Source organism: Artemia sp. Qi Xiang Cuo, chromosome 7 (assembly GCF_049724085.1).
Source record: "Artemia sp. Qi Xiang Cuo chromosome 7, ASM4972408v1, whole genome shotgun sequence".
Lineage (NCBI taxonomy): Eukaryota > Metazoa > Arthropoda > Branchiopoda > Anostraca > Artemiidae > Artemia > Artemia sp. Qi Xiang Cuo.
This window is the reverse complement of record NC_142800.1, coordinates 25,385,810-25,409,570: the sequence shown is the minus strand read 5'-3', so window position 1 is coordinate 25,409,570 and position 23,761 is coordinate 25,385,810. Positions and strand designations below refer to the sequence as shown.

At 33.3% G+C, this 23,761-nt stretch overlaps 1 protein-coding gene across 2 annotated transcripts in view; it reads left to right on the top strand.

The window, feature by feature from the left end:
• LOC148950092 (eukaryotic initiation factor 4A-III) overlaps nt 1-23,761 on the top strand; it is a 50,776-nt gene that overhangs the window by 13,547 nt on the left and 13,468 nt on the right. For both annotated transcript variants that reach the window (XM_089092121.1, XM_089092122.1), the window contains exons 2-5: nt 3,669-3,871; nt 11,439-11,571; nt 13,018-13,151; nt 22,315-22,403. In XM_089092121.1, the coding sequence (XP_088948247.1) occupies nt 3,669-3,871; nt 11,439-11,571; nt 13,018-13,151; nt 22,315-22,403 (559 nt within the window). The remainder of the gene's footprint in view (nt 1-3,668; nt 3,872-11,438; nt 11,572-13,017; nt 13,152-22,314; nt 22,404-23,761) is intronic.

Below are 23,761 nucleotides of genomic sequence, written 5' to 3'. Positions count from 1 at the left end.
TTTGTATTGATTTATTGATTTTCAATAACTAATTTTTTCAAATGGTTAATTAGTTATGAAACAAATTATATTATACATATTATGTTTGTACAACATGTGTCGACCCCAGAATTTTTGTTATCTGACCCTTGATTTTTTTTTTTTTTTACAAAAATAGCTATATATGCCCCCCGGGTATAACTTATGATTAATTAGTATATATATTTATTATAACTAATGATTAATTAGTTATAAAACGAATTATATTACAAATATTATGTTTGTACAACATTTTGTCGACCCCAGAGTTTTCGTTATCTGACTTTTGAATTTCTTTTTTTTTTAACAAAATGGCTACCTCAAAATTTTTATCTGATGTATTTTGGGGAAAAAGGGCGTGGGGGGGGGGTAGTTGCCCTTTGATCACTTTTGACTCTTAAAAGCTGGACTAGAACTTCCAATTTCCAATCAAATGAGCCCTCTCTGAAGTTTATACGAGAATCTCTTCCTGTCCCCGGGCCCTGGGGTGTTTTGTCGACACCAGAGTTTTGTTATTTAACCTTTCAACTATTTTTAACAAAATGGTATTTTTAACCCTTGTATATAAAGCACCTCTGGGGGGAAAATAATAAAAAAATATTGAAGTTATATAAGATTTATTCATTCATTTATGTTTTCACCGGTTATCTTTCTGTTTGTAAGATAGTTAATTTTAATTTCTGTTCGTTCGGGGTTTCTTTTATTCTTTAACAGTAATTTCTGGTCTTTTTGAGTTTTAACTATAATAGAAATTAATTTCTGTTGTTACTGAATTCGATGGGTCTCTTTAATGTTAACTTGAAGCAAATTTTTGTGCTAGGTTTTTTTTAATTGAGGATGAGAAAACGTTCACGCTAAGCAACTTTACCCGGAAACAACTTAATTACATAACCCTGATAAATCAAGTGTGGCTTTTTTCCGTAACAATGGATGGATCGAAAAAATAGCTTCAAAAGATAGTAGTTAGGCTATTTCATTTGTTGATGCAGAAACAGCAGAATCGTTTTGATTAGACCATTTTTCAGATTTTTGTGCCACAATAATTTAGTATTTATCGCAAAGTATGTATTTTAACCTTATTTGAAGTATGGCTGTAATTTTAAGTATTTTAGCATTTTCAGTTTGAGAGAATTTCTGGGAGTAATTGGATAGAATAGAGCCATGTGTCAGTTGCCTTAGAATCACTTTCGACAATTAAAAAGGGAACTAGCCATTTAAATTTCCAATCGAATGAGCCCTTTCTGAAGTTTCTATGACAACGTTGTCTATACAAAACCTTATATCCCCCAGGGCATAACTTACAACGCTTGCCCTGAGGGCTGTGGAGGAGTTTTCATCCTCAAAGACATAATTTCCAGAACTTAAAACTATGTTTAATAAAATGGCTATCTCAAAATTTTGATTGGATGTGTTTGAGGGAAAAGTGGGCAGGAGAGGGGGGGGGGTAGTTGCCCGCCAATCACTTTCGACTATTAAAAAGGGCACTAGCCCTTTGAATTTCCAATCGATTGAGTCTGAAGTTTCTACGACGACCCCTTCCATATGAAGTGCCTCTGGGGAAAAAAATAATACTTAAAAATACTTAAAATTACAGTCATACTTAAAATAAGGTTAAAACAAATACTTTGCAATAAATGCTAAATTATTGTGGCACAAAAAATCTGAAAAATGGTCTAATCAAAACGATTATGTTTTTTCTGCATCAACAAATGAAATACCCCAACTACTGTCTTTTGAAGCTATTTTTCGATCCATTCATTTTTGCGTATTTTAGCATTTTCAGTTTGAGAGAATTTCTGGGAGTAATTGGATAGAATAGAGCCGTGTGTCAGTTGCCTTAGAATCACTTTCGACTGTTAAAAAGGGAACTAGCCATTTAAATTTCCAATCGAATGAGCCCTTTCTGAAGTTTCTACGACAACGTTGTCTATACAAAACCTTATATGCCCCCAGGGCATAACTTACAATGCTTGCCCTGAGGGCTGTGGGGGAGTTGTTATCCTCCAAGACCTATTTTCCAGAACTTAAAACTACGTTTAATAAAATGGCTATCTCAAAATTTTGATTGGATGTGTTTGGGGAAAACGTGGGCGTGAGAGGGGGGTTAGTTGCCCTCCAATCACTTTCGACTATTAAAAAGGGCACTAGCCCTTTGAATTTCCAATCGAATGAGCCTTTTTTGAAGTTTCTATGACAACGCCTTCTATAAAACTTATATGCCCCCAGGGCATAACTTAAAACCCTTGCCCTGAGGGCTCCGGGGGTGTGTCATCCTCAAAAACATATTTTCTATGTGAAAATAAACTATCCGGAACAAAATTGATATCTCACCATTGCGATGTGATGTGTTTGGGGAAATGGTGGGCGTGGGGGGGGGCAAGTTGCCCTACAACCACTTTCGACCCTTGGAAAGGGCTCTAGAACTCTCGATTTCCATTCGAATGAGCCCCCTTTGAAGTTTCTACGACGACCTCCTCCATATGAAGTGCCTCTGGGAAAAAAAATAATAAGTAATAATAATAATAATAAAAATTGGAGCCGTATGACCTTCACTATAGGCAACGCTATAGCGTTGCGTATGATTGCTCTAGCCTATCTACAAAACTTTTCTATTTTTTAAGTCAGCTTCATTTATAACTTTTGATGAGAAATAACTATGGAAACCAACAAAATCAACAAAGTTCTATTTAGCCTAGAGGAATAAAGCTATAGGAATTGTGTCAGGTTGACAATAAAAAACATAAACTTGCATATTAAATTTGAATTTCTAAGCACAGGTGAACAGAGGCCCAATCCTTTGGTTAAGGATCACTGAATTTATCTTGGGGGGGGGAGGGGGTCAATCATGAAAATGGATTATATTAGGTCATGATTTTATAGGGCGGGGGGGGGGCTATTTTCGACTAATATCATAGGGTAATTCCCCCTTATCATCCTTGTCTCTGCTGGTGTTTATTAAAGTTTAAATCAGTTTTATCGACAGTCATTTAAATGGTTTATGATAGGGTTTTATTGACAGCTCCTGGTCTAATGGTCATGCACCCAAGATGATTTTAAGTTGAAAGCTCCAAAAATACATAATTGTTTAAATAGAAGTTTGTGCACAATTGGGGCCATTACAGAGAGTAGGGTTCATTGGAACATAACTATAAAAATGTTTTTTATGTGTCTTAAAATGTGCAACTTAGGTCCTTTTTTGTTTTCAAAGTTGACAGCTCACAGACAAAATGCAAAAAAAAACAAAAAAAAAACTGCACTACAATGCTAAAAACGAACTTCTGTTAATTCTATTCATATTTTTAATTTCCTTTTGTGTAAATAGTTCTGTTTTACCTTGTTTTTGGCATTTTCAGTCTCCATATATGAACTTTTCTCTGTATGAAACTCGTTTCAGTTATGTGGAAGTAGTAATGTGGCGTTTTGTCAATATATTAACTGTAGATATAACAGCAATAGAAGTTTTGTGTGCTGAAAGATGATTGGTAGTTAAAAACGCACATTTTGATTTTAAATTGGTCTAAGAGCACTAAAGCTTTTCTCTAGTGCAAAATAACTGCACTATACCAACGATCTAGTCTGGGTCCAAGATTTTATTAGATTCTGACCGTGTAATGTTTCTACGCACATAATATTTGCTCTTTTTTTTATAGGTTTTGAAAAGCCATCAGCAATCCAGCAGAGAGCCATAAGGCCCATCGTAAAAGGAAGAGATGTAATAGCACAAGCTCAGTCTGGTACAGGAAAAACTGCAACTTTTTCTGTCAGTCTCCTTCAAGTTCTTGACACACAAACACGAGAAACTCAGGTCCTTGTTTTGTCTCCAACTAGAGAACTTGCCTTACAAGTTCAAAAGGTAGATTTTCCTATATTCTTTTTGGCTAAGCTCTAAGATTATATTGAACTTGCAAACATGCAAAGCTTGTTTCATATCCACCTTAAAGCTTGTGTATATCAAAACCATAAATGATGATATAGTGCTTGGAGTCTGCTGGTTGACTTTATTTTTGATATTATGAAATTAAGTTAGTGAAAAACCAATGTTATATGTTTTGTTATATGTATTTTGTACAGGCTTTTCCTATGTTGTCATATTCCTTGTAGGTGTTATAATGTCTGATCTAATGCTTATAATAAAACAATGAGTCCTGTACCTTGCCACTAATTTCTGTGCTTATACCAGAAATTTCTTTGGTAATTTTACTTTGATTAATATTTAAAACAATTGTAATATCAATTTAATACAAGTAGAATACTGCTTCTAAATAGATATTTAAAATTAGAAATGGTAAGGGCCCTTTTGAACAAGGGTTTCCCAACCCTTTTCCATGAAATGTCCTATTTCTTCTTTTTTTTTTAATCCTACCTCCAGCTCTCACAGTGACAGCAGCTTTAAAAACAAATTTAACTTTAAACCTTGGACATCACCTACACTCTGTTTTTATTAAATAGCAGCCAAACGGGAAACACTTCAACCAACGTATGCACTCCAAAAAGCCATTCCATAAAAAAAATGTCTTTCCCATAATAAAGGCGTCCTCCCACCATAGGAAGACCTTCTTACAGTGGCCTTTCTTACTGTTTCTTAATTTTTCATAATGGTGGTCTGTCATGTCCCCCACAATAAAAGGAGAACCCCTTTTAATCTCAAAAAGGATAATGATAAAAATAAAAATCATTAAAAAAGAAAACCAATTAACTTAATTAATAAAATAACAAATAAAAAAATTGACCTTCCCATCATAATAAAGTTTTTTACAAAATTAATATACACAATACATTAAAAAAAAATTACAAAAACATGAAAGGCAGTTATAATGATCATTCAATTTTTGTTTCTACGACCTCTACATCAGCTGCTATTCAAACACCAAAAAACAAATTTTTTTCACTTGATGAAGAAAACAAGACTGGCAACGCTGTTTTGCTTATCTACACAATTCACACCTTCTTATAAACTCAAATTCCAATAAAACGTTCTACAACATACTCCATCCACTCAATATACACTTCCCCCTTCCACTCTTTGCTCTCAGTTATACCCTCTATCCTTCTCTTACTATCAAAACCAAACCCTTTTAACTCTTTTTTTTCCAAACATGCTCACACAATTTCATCGCTATTAACATAACAGCTTGCTTTCTTGTTTCACCTCCTGAAATTACCACATTCAATTTAGTTAATCTTATTTTATCTTCCTCATAATTCAAGACTGTTCTGTGGTTGCTAACAACACTAAAACGTTTATTTCCAATGTCATTATTCTTCTTCTTCTTCTATTTAACAGCAGGTGGGCTTTTCAGTAAAACTATTTAGCCCTTTTCCTTTTGCTTCACTCTGTGGGCTACAGAGCTACTGGCTTGATTGCCTCATATTTATTAGATATATTCAGATATCTTTCAGCAGATCTTTCGACTCTAGGAGTTCAAATATAAGATGATAGATGTCGATTTCTATGCTCTGTGTGCAGGTATAGTTGGCTAGGCTCTTGGCTGATAGTGGGATTTTGTGGTGTTTGAAGTATTTTAACAGTTTAGAAAGCAAGGTATGTTGTGCAGACGTCAGCATATTACATTCAAATAGGCAATGGTCAAATGTTTCATTATTCATATTACAATGCCTGCAAAGAGGGGACAGGGGAATTGAACCACTTGAATTAAAAAGCTTATATGAGAATGCAAGGAAATTTAGTCCATTTGTTCCAGAACGAATTCTATGATAAATTTTAGAAAGATACTTATTGGGAAAGGGGGAAAGGAAAGGATTAATCTTATTAAAATTAATATCTGATTGCCTCCATCGGTAAATATCTCTAATTGGGATTGGTCTCCCGCTTGGCTGGTCAATATTTATAGCATTTTTTGCTATTTCATCAACCCGATGATTACCACTTATGCCAGAGTGGCTAGGAATGTACTGAAAGTAAGTTTTTATGCCACTTGAAGCAAGATTATCAATAATACTGAGACAATGATAAGTGTCAATGTCCAACTTATATTGAGGAGCTGAGGCCAGCAACTCAAGGCTTGATAAAGAGTCGGAATAAATGATAATATTATTCGAATTATCAATCAAAGATTGGTTTTGCTTAAGGTGTTCTAATGCCATGATTATGGCATTTAACTCAGCAGACATTATAGATAAATTATTAAATAATCTCTCGCCCATTGCAATTTTCAGGTGAGGAAGGAAAACACCACTTGCAACCTTCTCATTCCTTTTTGACCCATCAACAAATATTTGGAAGTGATTTTTATAGGTAATTGTATTAAGTTCTGCAAATTTTTTCTGAACAAAAGCAATGGGGGTTAAATCTTTATTCCATTTTGAAAATTCAGTATTTATTATGGGAAATGACCAATTCCATGGAGGGGATTGGGGAAAGTAGGTGCAATAGACTTTGCTGGTACAGGGAACTTCTTTTGAATATTGGCATACTCATCTGCAATACCTCTATACATGGCTGGATTTCTTAACCAATTATGTAATGTGTGTGAGTTATTTGATTCAATTTTTGTAAGATATTTTATCAAGAGAAAGCTACGTCTCTCCCTTATTGTTGTTAATCCACTCTCCATAAGCAGAAACTTGGTGCTTGTGGGTTTCCTAAGACCAAATATGAGACGTATTATATCATTTTGTGTTGTTTCAATTTTTTGCATCTGGGTCTTTGCACATGCACCATAGACAATGAGCCCATAGTCAATATGGGGTCTTATATGTGATTTATAAAACTGGAGTAAGGTTTTCTCCTTACAACCCCAGGGTGTGGAAAGAAGTCTTTTTAGTATATTTGCTTTTCTATAACATTTTTTTATTGTTTTTGAAATGTGGAGGTGGAAATTAAGTTTTTGGTCAAGCATGAGACCTAGGTAATTAATATTATTATCTTCTGGAATAGTTGTTTTATTTAGAGTTAGTTTTGCATTAACATGGTTTCGCTTCCTGTGAAATTGGATTATTTTTGACTTGGTGGGTGCAATGGGTAAATCTGAATGTTGAGAGAATTTTTCAAACTGGAAAAGTGACTTTTGCAGATTTGACTGTGCTATCTGAAAGGTGTTGCCAGATGACCATAGCACCATATCATCAGCATATTGTAGATTCGTGTGGGGTAGGTTCATGTCCCAGAGATATAGGGCAAATAGGAGGCAACTGAGGACTGCTCCCTGAGGTAGGCCTTTGGATATTGTCTTTTGGGGTGAAGAGGCTGAACCAACACAAACAATGAAACTTCGCACTTATATGAAGGATTTAATAAAGGATACTAGCTTGGGAGGTACTCCAAGGTTTGCAAGTTTATTTAAAAGGATTTGGTGGTTCACATTGTCATATGCTCCTTCAAAATCAAGGAAAGCTGCCACTAGGATATTATTTTTTGAGAAAGATTCATTTATTGCATTTGTTAGCAAAATGAAAGCATCTGTTGAGGAGTGGTATTTCCTGAATCCAGTTTGAGTGTGTGGGATCATGTTATTTTTCTCAACAAACCAGAGGAGTCTGTGATAAATCATTTTCTCCATTATTTTCCCCATCACAGGTGTAATCATTATGGGCCTATAAGACTCAGGGTTATCTTTTGGTTTATTTTTCTTTAGGATTGGTAGGAGGGACGAACATTTCCATATATTGGGGAACCTAGAGGATGCCCAAGCGTGATTATAACAATTTAGCAGTTCTTGTTTGTATGAAGGTGTGAGATTCTTTATCCATGTAGGGTGTATATTGTCATAGCTGCTGCTAGTTTTGGACCTAATATGATGTATTGCATTATTCAATTCCTGGATTGAAAATGGATTAGTTATGTACTCGGATCCTGGGCGTGGTTGGTAACTAGGGTTCATAGGAATTGTGGACAGATTGCTTTGATTGTTTGATGTTAGCTTATTAACAAAAAGAGTTGCAAATAGGTTAGCCTTTTCAATATCATTGTCATAATGGGTATTATTATGTATAAGTTCATACAGGAGTGGGTTGGGAGAAGTCTTTTTCTCACATATGTGGCTTATGACTTTATGTATAATTAGCTCATGCATTTCTCTGGAGAGATTATTTGCAAAATTATTCCAGTATTTATATTTAGCATCTATTATAGTCCTTTTTAGATTAGATTCTGCTTGTAATTTTTTTAAATATGTAGTAGGTGTTGGTTTTTTTATGAATTCTGTCCTAGCTGCCTTTTTTATCTTCCATTTATTTAGGCACTCATTTGTCCACCATGCTTTAGGAATTTGTTTAGGGAATGTTTTCTTAGGTGTTGTCCTGGGGATAGCATGATTAGCTGTATTTATTAGTAAAGATGTCAAGGCTTCAGCATGTGTGTCAACTGTTGTGTTAGAAATGCATGAACTTTGGGTGAAACTTGTAATTTCATCATTTAGCTTATTTTGGAAAATAGACCAATTTGCTTTAGTGTTGATATATTTGGAAGTATGAGAAGAAGTTTCAGCAGGTTCATTTAGGGAGCAAACTATAGCAAAGTGGTCTGTACACAGACTATCAATTTTATTTATGTAAATTTTGTTCAAAAAATTTAAAGACACAATTTGTAGGTCAATTGTGGAGAATGTGGCACTTTTGGGGTTAAAATATGTAATTAGGTTTGGAGGGGTAGCAACAGCTAATTCATTATTATTTGAAATCATATGCTCAATAAATTTACCAGCTTTATTTGCTGGTTTATTCCCCCACAAAAGGCTGTGGGCATTGAAATCACCACAAATGATGATGTTTTTTAACATATTAGAATTATTTATATAATTAAAGAAATCCTTGGCATCTGAAGTTTGGCCATTGGGGTTATACAAGCTTATTATGTAGGTTTTTAAATTATTCAGCCAAATACTTATACCAATTACATCAACGTCATTTTCAAAATCTGTAAAATTGATGCCACAAAATTTTATATTATTATTAACTAATAAAGATACACCACATCATTTTATATCTGAATATCTATAATTTCTAAGGATAGTGTATCACAGAGAATTAATTTGTTGATTTTGGGTTAAATGAGTTTACTGGAGGCAAGCAATATTAATGTAATTATTATTCATAAATGATATTAGTTCATTTAGCTTATTTTCTGTGAGTGATCTTACATTCCATTGGAGTATTGATAAATGTTGTGTTGTTGATTTATTCTTCATATGACTGTGTATCAATGTTCAGCTTTGTTAAAAGTAAAGCAAGATCTTTTTTTGCTTGAATGAGCATATCATCTGGGATGTAGATTTTTGCCAATTCTGCAATAATTTTTGTTTTCTGTAGTTGATGTATGTTCATGGCCTGAACTGCATTACAGTTTAGAATGAATAAGCATATATTTGGGGATTGCATTTTTGGTAGTGCATCCTGTCTGTTGGTTAAGGGATTGATTCCAGGTAGTGTTTCCGGTTTGTTTCTTCTTGGGAGGGAGGGCCAGGCTGGCCTCATCTCACCGGAAAACAAGGCTTGCTGGCTTGGTGATTCCTTCTGATTGGGATTTGAGCTAGGGGGCTTAGAAGATGTTGTTTTATATGGGGTGCTTGATGCATTTGGGGCATTTGACTTGGGGGTTTTGGTTGGTTTCATTACAGGCTTTATTTGGTATTGTTGGGCAGCATTTGCTTCCATTGCTGCAAAGGGGTATGGGATGGCCTTCTCTGTTGATATTTGGAGTGTTAGAGCTCTTTTCTTGTATGCAGGGCATAATGATTTATTTGTAGATTCATGTGGACCTTTGCAATTGATGCATTATTATATTTATGCTTAAAAATTCATTCTTCTTCTTCTATTTAACAGCAGGTGGGCTTTTCAGTGATACTATTTAGCCCTTTTCCTTTTGCTTCACTCTGTGGGCTACACAGCTACTGGCTCGATTGCCTCATGATTATTAGATATTTTCATATATCTTTCAGTAGATCTTTCGACTCTAGGAGTTCAATTATGAGTTGATAGATGTCGATTTCTATGCTCTGTGTGCAGGTATAGTTGGCTAGGCTATTGGCCGATAGTGAGATTTTGTGGTGTTTGAATCATTTTAACAGTTTGCAAAGCAAGGTATGTTGTGCAGACGTCATCATAGTAAAGTCAAATAGGCAATGGCCAATTGTTTCATTATTCATATAACAATGCCTTCAGACCATTTGTTACTATTTCTTCTTCTTCTGTTGCAGCGAGAAGCTGCACATTCTGTTGCTATCATCACACAGCTTGCACTTTGGGTCTTCTTGTGTAAAATGGAACATCCGGTCTTGATACGACAGTATGTCAAAAATAAACATAAACGTAAATTCTTTCATAAAATGACTAGCTGGTACACTTTTGACTAGCAAATGACTAGCTAGCTGGCATTTTTCCAAACGAAAATTTAAAATTCACAAAGGGCTCCTTTCTTTTCGCACGAAATTTTATTTCCTCTTCCTACTTTTTCTCTAAATATCCATCCCCTATTTTTTCCCCTTTCAGTGTATGTACTCTTTAATCATACAACACAAGCTTGCATCTCTTTAAGAGGGATAAAAGCAGTGACAGATCCAGGATTTTGGAATTGGGAGCCTTTAATTTTCACTCAGCTATTATGTTTTTACTATTTTTATGATAACAATTTCATTTTGCTGGACAATCTGTACAAATGAAAGTGAAAACTACCCAAAAGTAAAGTGCATCAACACTATGTCCCTGGGGGTAGTTTGACAAAAGATTGTTAATATTCTCCCTAAAATTATTAGAATGAGTCCCCTCAAATTTCGGGATTGTGTGCTTTGAACATATCTATTCCAAATTTTAGAGTAAACCAAGCAGTTCAGAGCAAATTTGGAAACGAAAATTATATTTTTTAATTAGGACTATTTCATTTTTGTATATTTATGTATAAAAATAACGCCTGAAAAGAAACTTGTTTTTTTGTCTCTTAGGGTCTGTTTTTCTTCTATTCTTGACTTTCAAGTCCAGTTTACTATTACAGTAATATTACATTGAATAGGTAAATATATATTGTTGCATATATTTATTCCATTTCTTCTGTTTTGCCTTGTTATATGATTGGATCTGTTTTCTATTACTAAATATCTGTGTATAGATAATATATTTTCATTTGAGGTTTTAACGCCAATGAAAATGATGAGGGGGGAATTTATGAAAATAGTGGAGGGGTTAGGCATGTTTTTTTTCTAAATGAAGATATAAAAATATGTTTCTCAAAATTGGGGGGGGGGCTGTTCTTTTTTCGATTTATTTAGTGAAAATACAAAAGGTGTTCTTCAATGTCAGGGTGAATCCCCTTCCAATTGGTGACCGCTGACCTCTGGATGCTATGCTACTAAGATTTTTGTTTGCCTTCCCATAGTTTTTGTGAATGTAATAATAGATAATTCCCTTCTTGAAGTGTTATCTTGTTGTAAATTACGTATTACTGTTCTCTTGTTCTCTTGTTTGTGTAGGTTGTATTGGCTCTGGGGGACTACATGAATGTCCAGTGTCATGCATGTATTGGTGGAACCAATCTTGGGGAAGACATTAGAAAACTTGATTATGGTCAGCATGTTGTATCTGGAACTCCTGGTAGAGTGTTTGGTAAGCCTGTGTGTTTCTTTTAAAGTATAATGCCTAATTGACCATTTCTCTTATGGTTAAAGATTAGTTTATTAACTGACCTAGAGGTTTTTGATAAGGTAACACTTAATACATTTTTTGGAAAGTTAAAGTTTTTGATCCTCATCAATAATATTATTTGGTAATGTCTATTAAAAATAAAAAAAGTGTTTAACTTTGTCTGCTAATCTTCTTTTTCTTTACTTCTTTTAAATAGATATTAAACTTTGTTCATATTGAAACTTATGTAATATAGATGAAAGCAGGCACGTACACCAAATTTTGTCTTGAGATGGGGTGGAGTGTGAATCTGTCACCATGAGAAAATGTGGGAGATAAAAAATTTATTAGTCTGCTGACATTGAATCTTTAAGGCAACATATGGTGGATATGCTAATCTTCTTTTTCTTTACTTCTTTTAAATAGATATTAAACTTTGTTCATATTGAAACTTATGTAATATAGATGAAAGCAGGCACGTACACCAAATTTTGTCTTGAGATGGGGTGGAGTGTGAATCTGTCACCATGAGAAAATGTGGGAGATAAAAAATTTATTAGTCTGCTGACATTGAATCTTTAAGGCAACATATGGTGGATATAGATTTCCTTTTTTCCTCAGAATTAAACATTGGGCTTCAATAAAAACCTCGGTTTAAAAATAACATCTAAGAATATATAAAGATACATACATATATATATATATATATATATATATATATATATATATATATATATATATATATATATATATATATATATATATATATATATGTATGTATATCTGTCTTTATGTATTTTTATGTATTGCTACTCTGTTCATCCGATCGCCAAGAAACTTTAAGAAGATTTTGGGTACACTCTTGCAAAAGTTTTACGTAAAAAATACCCCCCCGCCCCCCCCCCCCCGAGATCCTCATAATACTTTCCGCGTTGATTGAAATTAAATACCGCTTTGCACAAATACTTGACTGTTTCTTTTGATCATATTGTTCACATTTTCTGGATATACAATTAACAGGGGAGGGGGAGAGAATTTTCCAGGGGGAATTTTAAAATACCTTTAAATTTAAAATCCAATCATTATTAATATGGAAGGGATGGGATTTCGCAGGGGGGAATTTTTCTTCCTTTTGAGATAACAACAACGCTCGACGGGTAAGCTAGTTTATATATATTTGGATATTTTTTTTTTCTAATAAAGAAGCAATTTATTCCTCAGAAAAGCACACACAAATTCAAGAAAAAGCTATGGCTGAAAAAAACGTTTAGAGTAGTTAATTGTTTTTTACTGCCAAAATATGGCCTTTGGTAGAACTAATAAAACTTTAGTGTTAGAAAAATCAAATCAAGTCCCATAACCTGCTAATAAACAAAATAAAGTAAAAGCTCTCTATATGTTTACTATGTCTCTATGATTCTCTTATAGACATGATTCGTCGCCGATCTCTACGAACACGGTCTATAAAGATGCTTATTTTGGATGAAGCCGATGAAATGTTGAACAAAGGATTTAAAGAACAGATCTATGATGTGTACAGATATTTACCACCTGCCACTCAGGTTTGTTTCCCATGATTTTTTTTTTTTTTTTTTTTTTTTTTTTTTTTTTTTTATCAAAAATAGACTATAATATTGAAAAAATACAAAATTATTTTCCAGTGTATATTTTAAATTCTTCTTCTTTTCTTTCTTTTATCCATCGGTATTTGGTCCTCCTTTCTGCGTTTCCTTTTCTTTTTCGATTTCTTAATAATAGGTGGTGATACTTCACGTAATGGATAGAATGAAACCCGTTATTGTTTCCTTTTCATTCTCCTGAAAAAAAAAATCAATCCTGTTTCTTTCTTCTTTTGTTTTATCTAAGACTCCTTGCTTATTTGTAATCTAATTTGTCCCTATTTCTCTATTATTCCTTCACTTTACTACCTATCTATCTTACCTCTTACTCGACGTTCCATAGCTTTCAACTTTTATATTTCCTCACATACATAGTTTTTTCTCTCCTAGTACATTTTATCTACCTTTTTCCTAAAATCTTTTTTTTTTTCATTCTTACGATTCTCCATCCATTAATTTACCCTACAACAATTTCAAAATTCTCATTCTAGCTACCCACGGCGGCAAGGGGCTGCTCCCATTCATTAGGCCTATAACATAAGACATTAAAATACAAATTTACAATGCACATACGTTTTTGTAATTTAAAATACATTCACTTTTCTTATAACACTTTAAAACACTTTTTACTATATATACATAAATAAAAGAAAAAATTAAAAATATAACACCATTATTTTTTTTTAATACATCACATTTCAACACACTCTACTCTCGCTGGGCCTTGCGTTCTTAGGTAGCTACAATAATCCTAAAAAAAACTCAAAAATAAAATATTTTACAATCCGGGTGAATCGTATCCCCCTCAACATATAAAATAAATTCCACCATTTTGAAATAAATTCCAAACAGTCATTAAAAAAATGACCAAATCTAAAATCTGTAATCTAAAAATTCATAAAATCCTATATTATTTCTACATTCCCTAAAAATTTACTCAATTTTTTGTTTTTCATAAAATAAACTCTACTAATTCAAACCTAACTCATCAAATCTAAGACCTCAAATATAAACCCTACAATCTAAGTCCCAGATACTTCAAATATAAACTCCATGTTTTTTTTTTTTTTTTTTTTTTTTTTTTTTTTTTTACATCATACAAACTCCTATATTATTTTTACATTCCATAAGACTATATTCAATCACAAGCCCCATACATTCTAATTATTCAATTAAATTTAAATCTTACCTAATATATAAACTTAAAAATACTGAACAAATCCTGAAGCTAACTGTTATAATCTAAAAATTCTAATCAAACTCTAAAATCAAACACTTCATTAAAAGTTCGAAATATTTAACTTAAAATCTGATCTTAGTCCATAAATATATATTCCATGATTCATTTATTTTTTATAATAAAATTAAAAAACCCTTTTTCTAATCTTCTACCGAGATCCTTACCACAAAATGAAAAAACAAACATCCTACAAATGTAATACTTTAAACCCTTAAACCCTATAATTTTTTCTCAACTCTCCTTTTATTATTATTATTTTTTCCTTTTTTTTAAAAACACATCCTTGCCCACCAAGACACAAAAACTATTCCCTTCTACTTTATACCAAGAACATCCTCTATTTTCTTAAACTTCATAATCCTTATCCTTTTCCATGCTGTTTCCACACGATTTATCACATAATAATCTTCCTTCTGCTTTTCTTTTCGCTTCCACGTGTAATAACAAAACAGCGATACTATGTACACTATTGTCCTCGTATTGGCCTCATAATCTACTTTTAGGTATACAGCTTTCTTTAAATTAATTTCTTCTTTTTTACCTGTAACACTTGCCAATAAATTCCTCAGTCCTGCTATATTTGTTTCTTGTTTTTCACATTCTAACATTACGTGATATTGCGTTTCTAGTTTTTTCGCGCATAGCTTACTAAGTCCATTACTACCACTCATATTCATCCTTACTTTCAACTCTTCTGTGGGTAACAAAATTATGCATGAAGAAAAACATATGTTCTTTAACTTTTGGTGGCAACAGGCAACTTTCTAGTAGTATGAAACTTTTGTCCACCTCTTCTTCACTGTAACTACCATTTTCAATTATTTTTAGTAGAGGAATCTGCTTCTTTTTTTCATACTATTCCTTAAGTTTTACTTTGTCAATTTTCCCACTTATCTCAAGCGACATTCCTAATTTTTCTATTTCATAAATTTCTTCGAATGCTTGATTATATTTTGGAGGATATTTCTTTTCTTTTCTTTTCCATGTTTCATACCAAGCACTTGTTGGTGATTATTTTTTCCTCATCACTTGTTCCAACATTGTCCTAATAAACAATTCTTTCATCTTACATTCCACATGTATGACCTGAGGGCCTTCATGATTTCTATTTATGACTATATTGTCTGTTTTTAATTTAGGTGGACAATTTTCATTCCATTTGTACTGGTAATTTGCACTCACAATTTGCTTTCTATCTGTCTTTTTGGATTGAGAAACAAATGACAGATACCATAAAACTGGGCAGGCATAAGTATTCACATACTGGGCTCTCTGGTGAACCGTCAGACCTCTTCCATATCCTTGTCTAATGACATTTTTGAATTTCTACATTGTTTTTATCCAGTTTTCACTTTCCATTCGGCTCCAACTTCTTTGAAAAAACATACCCAGTATTGATACTTTATCCTTCCTCGAGATTCCCACAAACACACCTTTTCTATTTTGTCTCTCAATGACAGCATTTCACGCTTATTCATGTTTATCTGTAGCTTGAGGATATCACAATATTCAACTAAGAACTGAATAGCCATTTGTAAATTATCTTCAGTTTCTGTGTTCGTTGTCAGATCATCTACAAAACTGTTCAACTTCATTGCCACATTTTCTATTACAATGCCATTTATTTCCTTTTCTAGATATATAAGTAACGGGTCAAAATATATATCAAACAGTAAAAGGCTCAGCGGGTATCCTTGGCGCACTCCAGTTTCTGCTTCAAATTGTCCTGTAACTTCGCTATTCACACAAATTACCTTTACTATTTTTTCAGTTAGCCTATTTATCCATTTTATGAATCTCTCGTGGAAACCGTAGTAATTCATGATCCATGCTAGTATTTTTTTTCTTATTTTATCGAAGGCCTTTTTAATAACTCGTTATCCTGTACTTTATTTTCTTTTTTTCCTTTCGACTTCCTGCTTGTATTATTACATCTCTTATATTAGCCAATACATCTGCTGTTTTACGGTTTTCTACTCCTCCTTTTTGGTTTACACTTAGTATGGATGGTAGCACCTTTTTTAGACGGTTTGCTAATACTTTAGACATAATTCTGTTATCACTATCTGTGATATTAAATGGCTCCCAATCATTGAGGTCTTCTAGGCTACCTTTTCTTTGCAATAACTTCATCATTCCCAAACAATGCATCTTGATATCATTGTTATTTAATAACTCATTAATAATATCTATCAGTTGTTCCGTAATTTTTTTAACAGGTGTGTTATCAAATTTGTAAGGCATTCCATCAAGCCTTAGCGTTTTGTTTTATCCGTCTCTATTACAGCTTTTTTTATTTGTTTTTTTTTTAATTTAATCGTTAGTATATTATTTTTTTCCTTTGTCAGTGCATTATATTCAATCTTTTGAAAGAATTCGTCCACTCTCTCCTAACTCTTTTAAGATTAGTTTCTTCTGCTTGCTTTTTCTCCTTGAAAACAATTGTTGTTGTTACTTGTTCATTCCTTATCTGGTCCTCGCATTTTGCTCTTATCCTATAGGCTTCTGCCTTCTTTTGTGTTCTATTTCTCTTATTTCAAGTAGAGTCTCGAAATATTCCTTATTTGAATTTCTCCCTTCATTTATCTCTTTTTTTAGTTCATAAGCTAGTCTATAAAGAAAATTCAGATACTCATCACTAGTTTTTGATAATTCTAGTGAAATTGTCTTTACTTCTTGCGTAATTCTGGACTTCATCGTTTGTTTCCAGTATTCGGGTAGTAGCTTGGGATGTATTTCCTTCATCGATTTCAATATCTTCCCTATCTTTGTCTTACATTCATCACTTCTTAAGACTTCAGTATTCATTTTCCATGTAGATTTCTATATTTTCATGTTTTCCTACCCAGTTTATTCTTGTAAAGCTGTTTATCCTCTTAAGTTCCTCCCAGACATCTATCAGTTTCAGCCCATTTATTAGCTCAACCAATGCTCTGCAAATATTCTCTTCTTGAGCTATGGCTTCCTTCTTACTTGGTACACAGTTCAAATCTTCAAGTAATATTAATTCATCAGTATTTTTGGGGATAAATGTTGCAATATCTTGCCAGAAGAATTTCTCTCTGTTTTTCCTATTTTGGGATCCGGATGGGACATAAACATTGATACATGTTCTTCTATTTATTACACAACTGATAATTCTTCCTTCTTCGTCGATTCTGACATTTTTTGGCTCAAACTGCCGTTTATATACCACTGCTACACTACCGCCACCAATACAAGTGTTTTGTCAAGTATTTGTATTCGGGTTCTACACTTTTTAAATTATCAGTATCACTTTCTTGTATAAAAGCTAATTCTATACTTTCTGTCATCAGAAAGTCTCTTAAAAGCTGTTGTCTCATTCTTTTCTTCAGTCCATTTACATTTAAACTTATAATTTTTTGGCTCCAATTCTAATCTCGTTTCATTGTCCTCTTCTTCACCAGTTTTTGCTTTCTTGTTCTCTTTTTCTGAGCCACTAGATGATGTTGACGTATTCATTTCTACTTCTACCATGTTCACCAATATATTATCCACGTACTCGTCCACCATCAGCACCGGTGTAATGCTATTCAGCATAGCTTCCATATTTTCGATGCGTTTCAACGTTTTTCTTCGTTTTTCTTAAACTGTCTGTTTTTATTTCTTTTCATTCCCCTTGTTTTGACCCCTGGTTTAGAATGGCTACGAGGTCGTATATCTGTGCTCTTCTTCTTTTTCACTGTCTTCGTCGCTTACTGTTGAGTTAGCTGTCTTCTTTTTAGTTTTTTTCCTCATTTCTTTCTTCGTAGCCTCTATGGTTTCTGTCTCAGTTTTCTATTTTTTTTCTAGTTCTTATCTCATTTCTGAAATTCTTGCTCTAATTTTTGTTCAATTTTTCTTTCATCTTGGCTTAAGTATTTGTTAACCTCTGAATCTTTTCGCTTTACTTCTTTTGTAAGGATGGAAATGACCCATATTCATCCAGTTTGACTATCTCCCGTTCTTCTCTTTATCTGTGGCTGGTTTTGATGGAGATACAGAGCAGTCCACCGCCATATGTCCTTCTAGGTTGCACCTGGCAGACGTTCTTATCTCTCCATCGTATCATACTCACAATCGTAGTTCATCCACAAAAACAAAAGGTGGAATGTTCGTAGTTATTTTCATTTTCGCTGTAAATCTTGTTTTTGACGTTTCTATATATTCACCTCCCTTGTAAACATCCCTTCTACTCTGTAGCACCATGCCGTAGCCCGTGATTGCCTTTTGTACTGTAGACCATTCCATATCAAAGGGTACTTCTTCCACCTTAACCTAGCTAGGTCTATCCTCTCAACTTTCAATAATTACATATTTTACTTCTCCATCCGTTGTTGCGAATGGGAGCATTCCGTTTCTTCTTTGCTCCAAAAACTTCTCAAGTTCTTCACAGTTTGTAAATTTAACAAAAATTGTTTTCTTGAACTTGAAACCTGACGCATCTATGCCTATCAGATTTTCTTTTCGCAAACCTTTCTGTTTCATCCATCTATGTATCTCAAGTTCAGTTGGCAGGTCTTCATCTGAAAATGGGGTGAAACTCGTAAATACTGTATTTTTTCGAACATATTTCAACGTTTTCCCATCTTTTCCTATAATTCTTTGTACACTCATCTTTTTTTTCTCCTTTTTCACAATGCTTTAAACAGGAGTAATTTAAACTAAGTAAGTAAAATAGCACTCACACGCAAAAGCAAAGCAAACAACAAAATACTATTAAATAACCACCAACACCACCACTAAAAAGCATCAAGAAAAAAAAAAAACAATTACCAGATTAAGTACTTTATTTCAATACTCTCTGCACGCTACCTAGCGGTTCATGCAAATCTACGAAATATACTCCACTATTTAATGACGTTTTGTATTCACACTTAATACCTACCTATCCTAAATATCTTATTTACCTTACTTATTCAAACTAAAACTATCCTAAATACCTTATTCTATTATTAAATAATGTTTCCTTTTACCCTCTATTTTTAAAACTAAACACAGACACTGAAAATATTTTATAATTTTTTCAATTTCTATAATCTTATTTTCGCTATGGAACGCTCCATATATATAGGAACGCTCCCATATGACTGTTTAGTTGTTTTTGTGTAGTATAAAGGGTATATTCCGGGTGTGGATATTTGCCTTATTTCATCTTTTTTTAAGCTGATCAAAAAACTCTCTCATACTATTTTTGTTGTCTATATTTTTAACGATAAATTGCTAGCAAATCGTTAGAATTACTTTGAGGAAAGGGGATCTAAAGAGACTTTTTTGCTGAGAATGGTGTTTTGTCCTTTTTCGTTAATACTAGAGAAGTATTTTCGGGGTAAATTCAGATATTACTTTGGGGGAGGGGAGGGGGGAGGGGAGCTAAAAGAGACTTTTCCTCAGAATGGTGTTTTGTCCTTTTTCATTAATACTAGAGAAGTATATTCGGGGTAAATTCAGACATTACTTTGAGGGAGGGGGTAGGGGAGCTAAAAGAGACTTTTCCTCAGAATGGTGTTAGTCCTTTTTCCTCAAGACTAGAAGAGTATTTTCGAGGTTAATTCAGATATTACTTGAGAGAGAGGGGGGGGGATCTAAAAGAGACTTTTCCTCAGAATGCTGCTATTCCTTTTTCATTAAGACTAGAAAAGTATTTGGTGGTAAATTCAGATGCGTAGATAACGTAATTTCTTGGCTTCAAGTAACCTGTTCTCTGTGAATTGATAGTAATGATGATAATGACTTATTTACTTACCATTGACAAAAGATTCTAGTAGAGCAAAAAATAAGAAAAGAAGAAACCAAGCAAAGCAAGGAAAATAAACACTTCTAAATTATTATTGGATAAAAACGTCGTCTATTCGATGTTTTTATCTCTTTTTTAAGCTGTTCTAGAAAGCTTAGATAATCGTTAGACAATCTTAAAAAAATCTCCTTCCATGTGAACAAATACAAACAAAGTAGCTTCTGCGTGTACACCTCTCATAGTTGAATCACAACTCATTTTTGTCACAAAATGGGCGCAAATATACATTTGGTTTTGCGATTTTAACGAAGCTAAATTAGCGCACACTGCTATTACTTGGTCCACGTGCAGCTACTACTACTAATAACTCTCTGCAGCACCAATCCGCTTGAGGCCAACACATTTACGCACGCTCCTCCTCCATCATAATTTATTCAAAACCTCCCTCTTTACATCTTCCCTAGAATTTCAAATTTCCCTCAAATTTTTCCTCAGGAACTCATCCTACCCCTTTCGGGGACGACCTGCTTTTCGCTTGACTGTTGGCCGAAAAGGAGGATCTTTGCTAATCCTTCAGCCACAGAACGTGTCCTAGCCATATCTACCTTTTTCTCATTACATCCCTAGAAAGGAGGATTTAATCACGCGCACCAATATTCTCTACCGTTGCGAAATAATCATTCGAACGGCCAAAATTAAAATACGTTGTTTATATTTGCACAGTTTTAGACATGCATGTAGACAGGGATGCGGGGTCCAGGTATATTTTCTCTTCCGCTAGAGACCAATGCAACCCCCTCTCCCCCCCCCCCCTCCCACAAAAAAAGTAACAACAACAAAAAACTAAACAAAACGACAATTTATGTCCTGAAAATACACTTTTTGTCACTCCTCCCTTCTGCAGGAAATACCCTCCCTTCTGAAAATCCCCTCCCTTTAAGGTTTAAACAGTTGCACCTGACCTATAGTTGTAATTAAAGTTGATTTTTTAAGTTTTATCCTCAAAATGGCCATGTCGTATTTTATATGTTCACATATTAGTATTTTCCATATCCCCCAACAAGCTACAATAGCACCAAACTCACTTTTTGTTGGAAAGTGTTCTATTTTGGATGGTCATGCTGAATAAGATGCTTTTATGATTCGAAAAGGACGTAAGACAGCAATAATTTAAAAGAGCTTTCATTGTGTATAAATAGGAATAAATTTGGTGGGTATTATTTTCTGGAATCGAATCCTAGATTTATAACTTCAAATGTTTATATAAACCTAGGTTATGTTTTTGTATTACTTTTGTGTTAATTCTATATTATTAGCTATATATGATAATCGTTATTTAGTATTAATAGTTCTAAATTATTGATACTACTACTAACAACTCATTGCTGCAACTAGCCGCCTGATACCAATAAAGCTGCGTACGCTTCTTCTCCATCTCAATCTTTTCAAAGTTTCACTCTTTACCCCTTCCCATGAAGATTCAATTTTCTTTATATAGTTTCTAGTCCCCAAAAATTATTTTTAAGTGAGTCTATAGTACCACATGTTTTGTATGATCTTTATTTTTAGGAATAAAAAATAATAGTAGTTCCTTTTCCTTTTGACAATATTCACGTTTCAATGGGTCTTATTCATCTTTCTTTTCTTTTTTTATTTCAGGTTTAGCGTATATGTGAAAAAATATCTTTCCCAAGTTTCTAACTTTTGGGTTCAAGGCAGGGCCGTATCCAGGATTTTTTTTTTGGGGGGGGGAGAGTTATAAAAAAAAACTTTACAAAACACTACAAGAAATTGTTTACATGTATTTTGGATACTTTTGTCAATCTAGACAAAAATTTGAAGGGGGAGGGGGGGGGTCAAACCTGGTAAACCCCTCCTTCATATGGCCCTGGTTCATGATTTCTTTTTTCCATGACCTTATGAATCTACGCGGAATCATGAGCATGTCATATTGCATCGGATGTTGCTTTTTTTGCGTCAACTCTTACGAATTAATGTATTTATTCTGTATTTTTTGTACAATATTTTTTTGGATATTTGTTTGAGGCTTTATTGGGATTTACTTATCTTAGGTTTGGATTTTATGTGCCTAGTTAGCATGTTTATTTGATCCTATTTCGTTTTTATAGGTTGTTTTAGTCTCTGCCACACTTCCTCACGAAATATTGGAAATGACTAGCAAGTTTATGACGGATCCCATTCGTATTTTGGTTAAACGGTAAGACTTTTCTTTTAATTTAGAACTCTAAAACGATATTTTGTTTGCTATAGGCCTACCTGTGAAAGGAGTTTTTAAATCATGGTTTAAAAATAAGTATACTATAGGCTATTGCTATAGGCCTACCTGTGAAAGGAGTTTTTAAATCAAGGTTTAAAAATAAGTATACATTTGGTTTGTGTTAAGTTGCTGAGAGCGAAAGTACTGTGTGTGATAAAAAGAGAAAAATAAATTTGACTGGATAGGTTTTAGCCCACTGGTATCAATTCATGAAAATGTAAGGGGGAGGGGGGGGGCAAAATTTATTTTCAAAGTCTATAGGAGCATTTTTTATTGACTTTAATGAAAATATCCAAAAAGGATTTTTTTAAATCAGGGGGGGGGGGGGGCAAAAAACTTTGGGGTTAAATTTTGGATAAATAGAAACCTCCTAGTATCTTCAGGAGTAAATATGGTAGAAAAAAAGGGATTGGAACAGTCAGTACGGCAACAGCTTTTGAATTACTTCTGGCACTTATAAAATATTCATTTAATCAGAATTTGTTCTCGATTTTTTCTTTTCCAATTGCCCTGTTAACAATGTCGAAGTATGGTGCACAGGTATGTACACGAGATTTTGTTCCTAGAGGGGGGAAAGAGCACAAATTTGGAAAGCAAGAATTAACTGTAATACTGAATAAAATGCAATTTCAGAGTGCCATTGATAGATAAATATGATACCTTGACCCTGACGTCCCTTGTTCTATGGTGTAGATTAGATTTAAATTATGTGTTTTATATATATTATATATATATATATATATATATATATATATATATATATATATATATATATATATATATATATATATATATATATATATATATATATATATATATAAAACGCACATAAGAAAATTGAGCAAAACATCAGAAGCATGACTTCTGAAAACCTAAATAAATATATTCTTTTGAAAAATAAGATAATAAACCGTCCACCCGCTAAGGAATAAAATTGATTTTTGGATAAAAATAGCTGGTCTTTACCGTCTTCTAGAATTCAAGGATATATACTATTATATACTATGTGCTTTTAGTGATGTATAATATAGTATTTTCAGTACTATAAATTTGTAAGAATATTCTAGAGTAGAGATATAATATTTGATTTATTTAATGTAACATTTAATAATATGTGTATTTAGAAGCATACATTCTGTAGATTTTGAAATTTTCAATGCCAAAAAAAGTAGTATCGCCATCTAATTTCATTTGCATAAAAGATGTCAATAAACTATCCACTAGAATCCCCAAACAATTTCCAAAAATTGCACTTGAGATTGTCTATTCGTTATGCAAGAAAAATGTATTTGCATGAA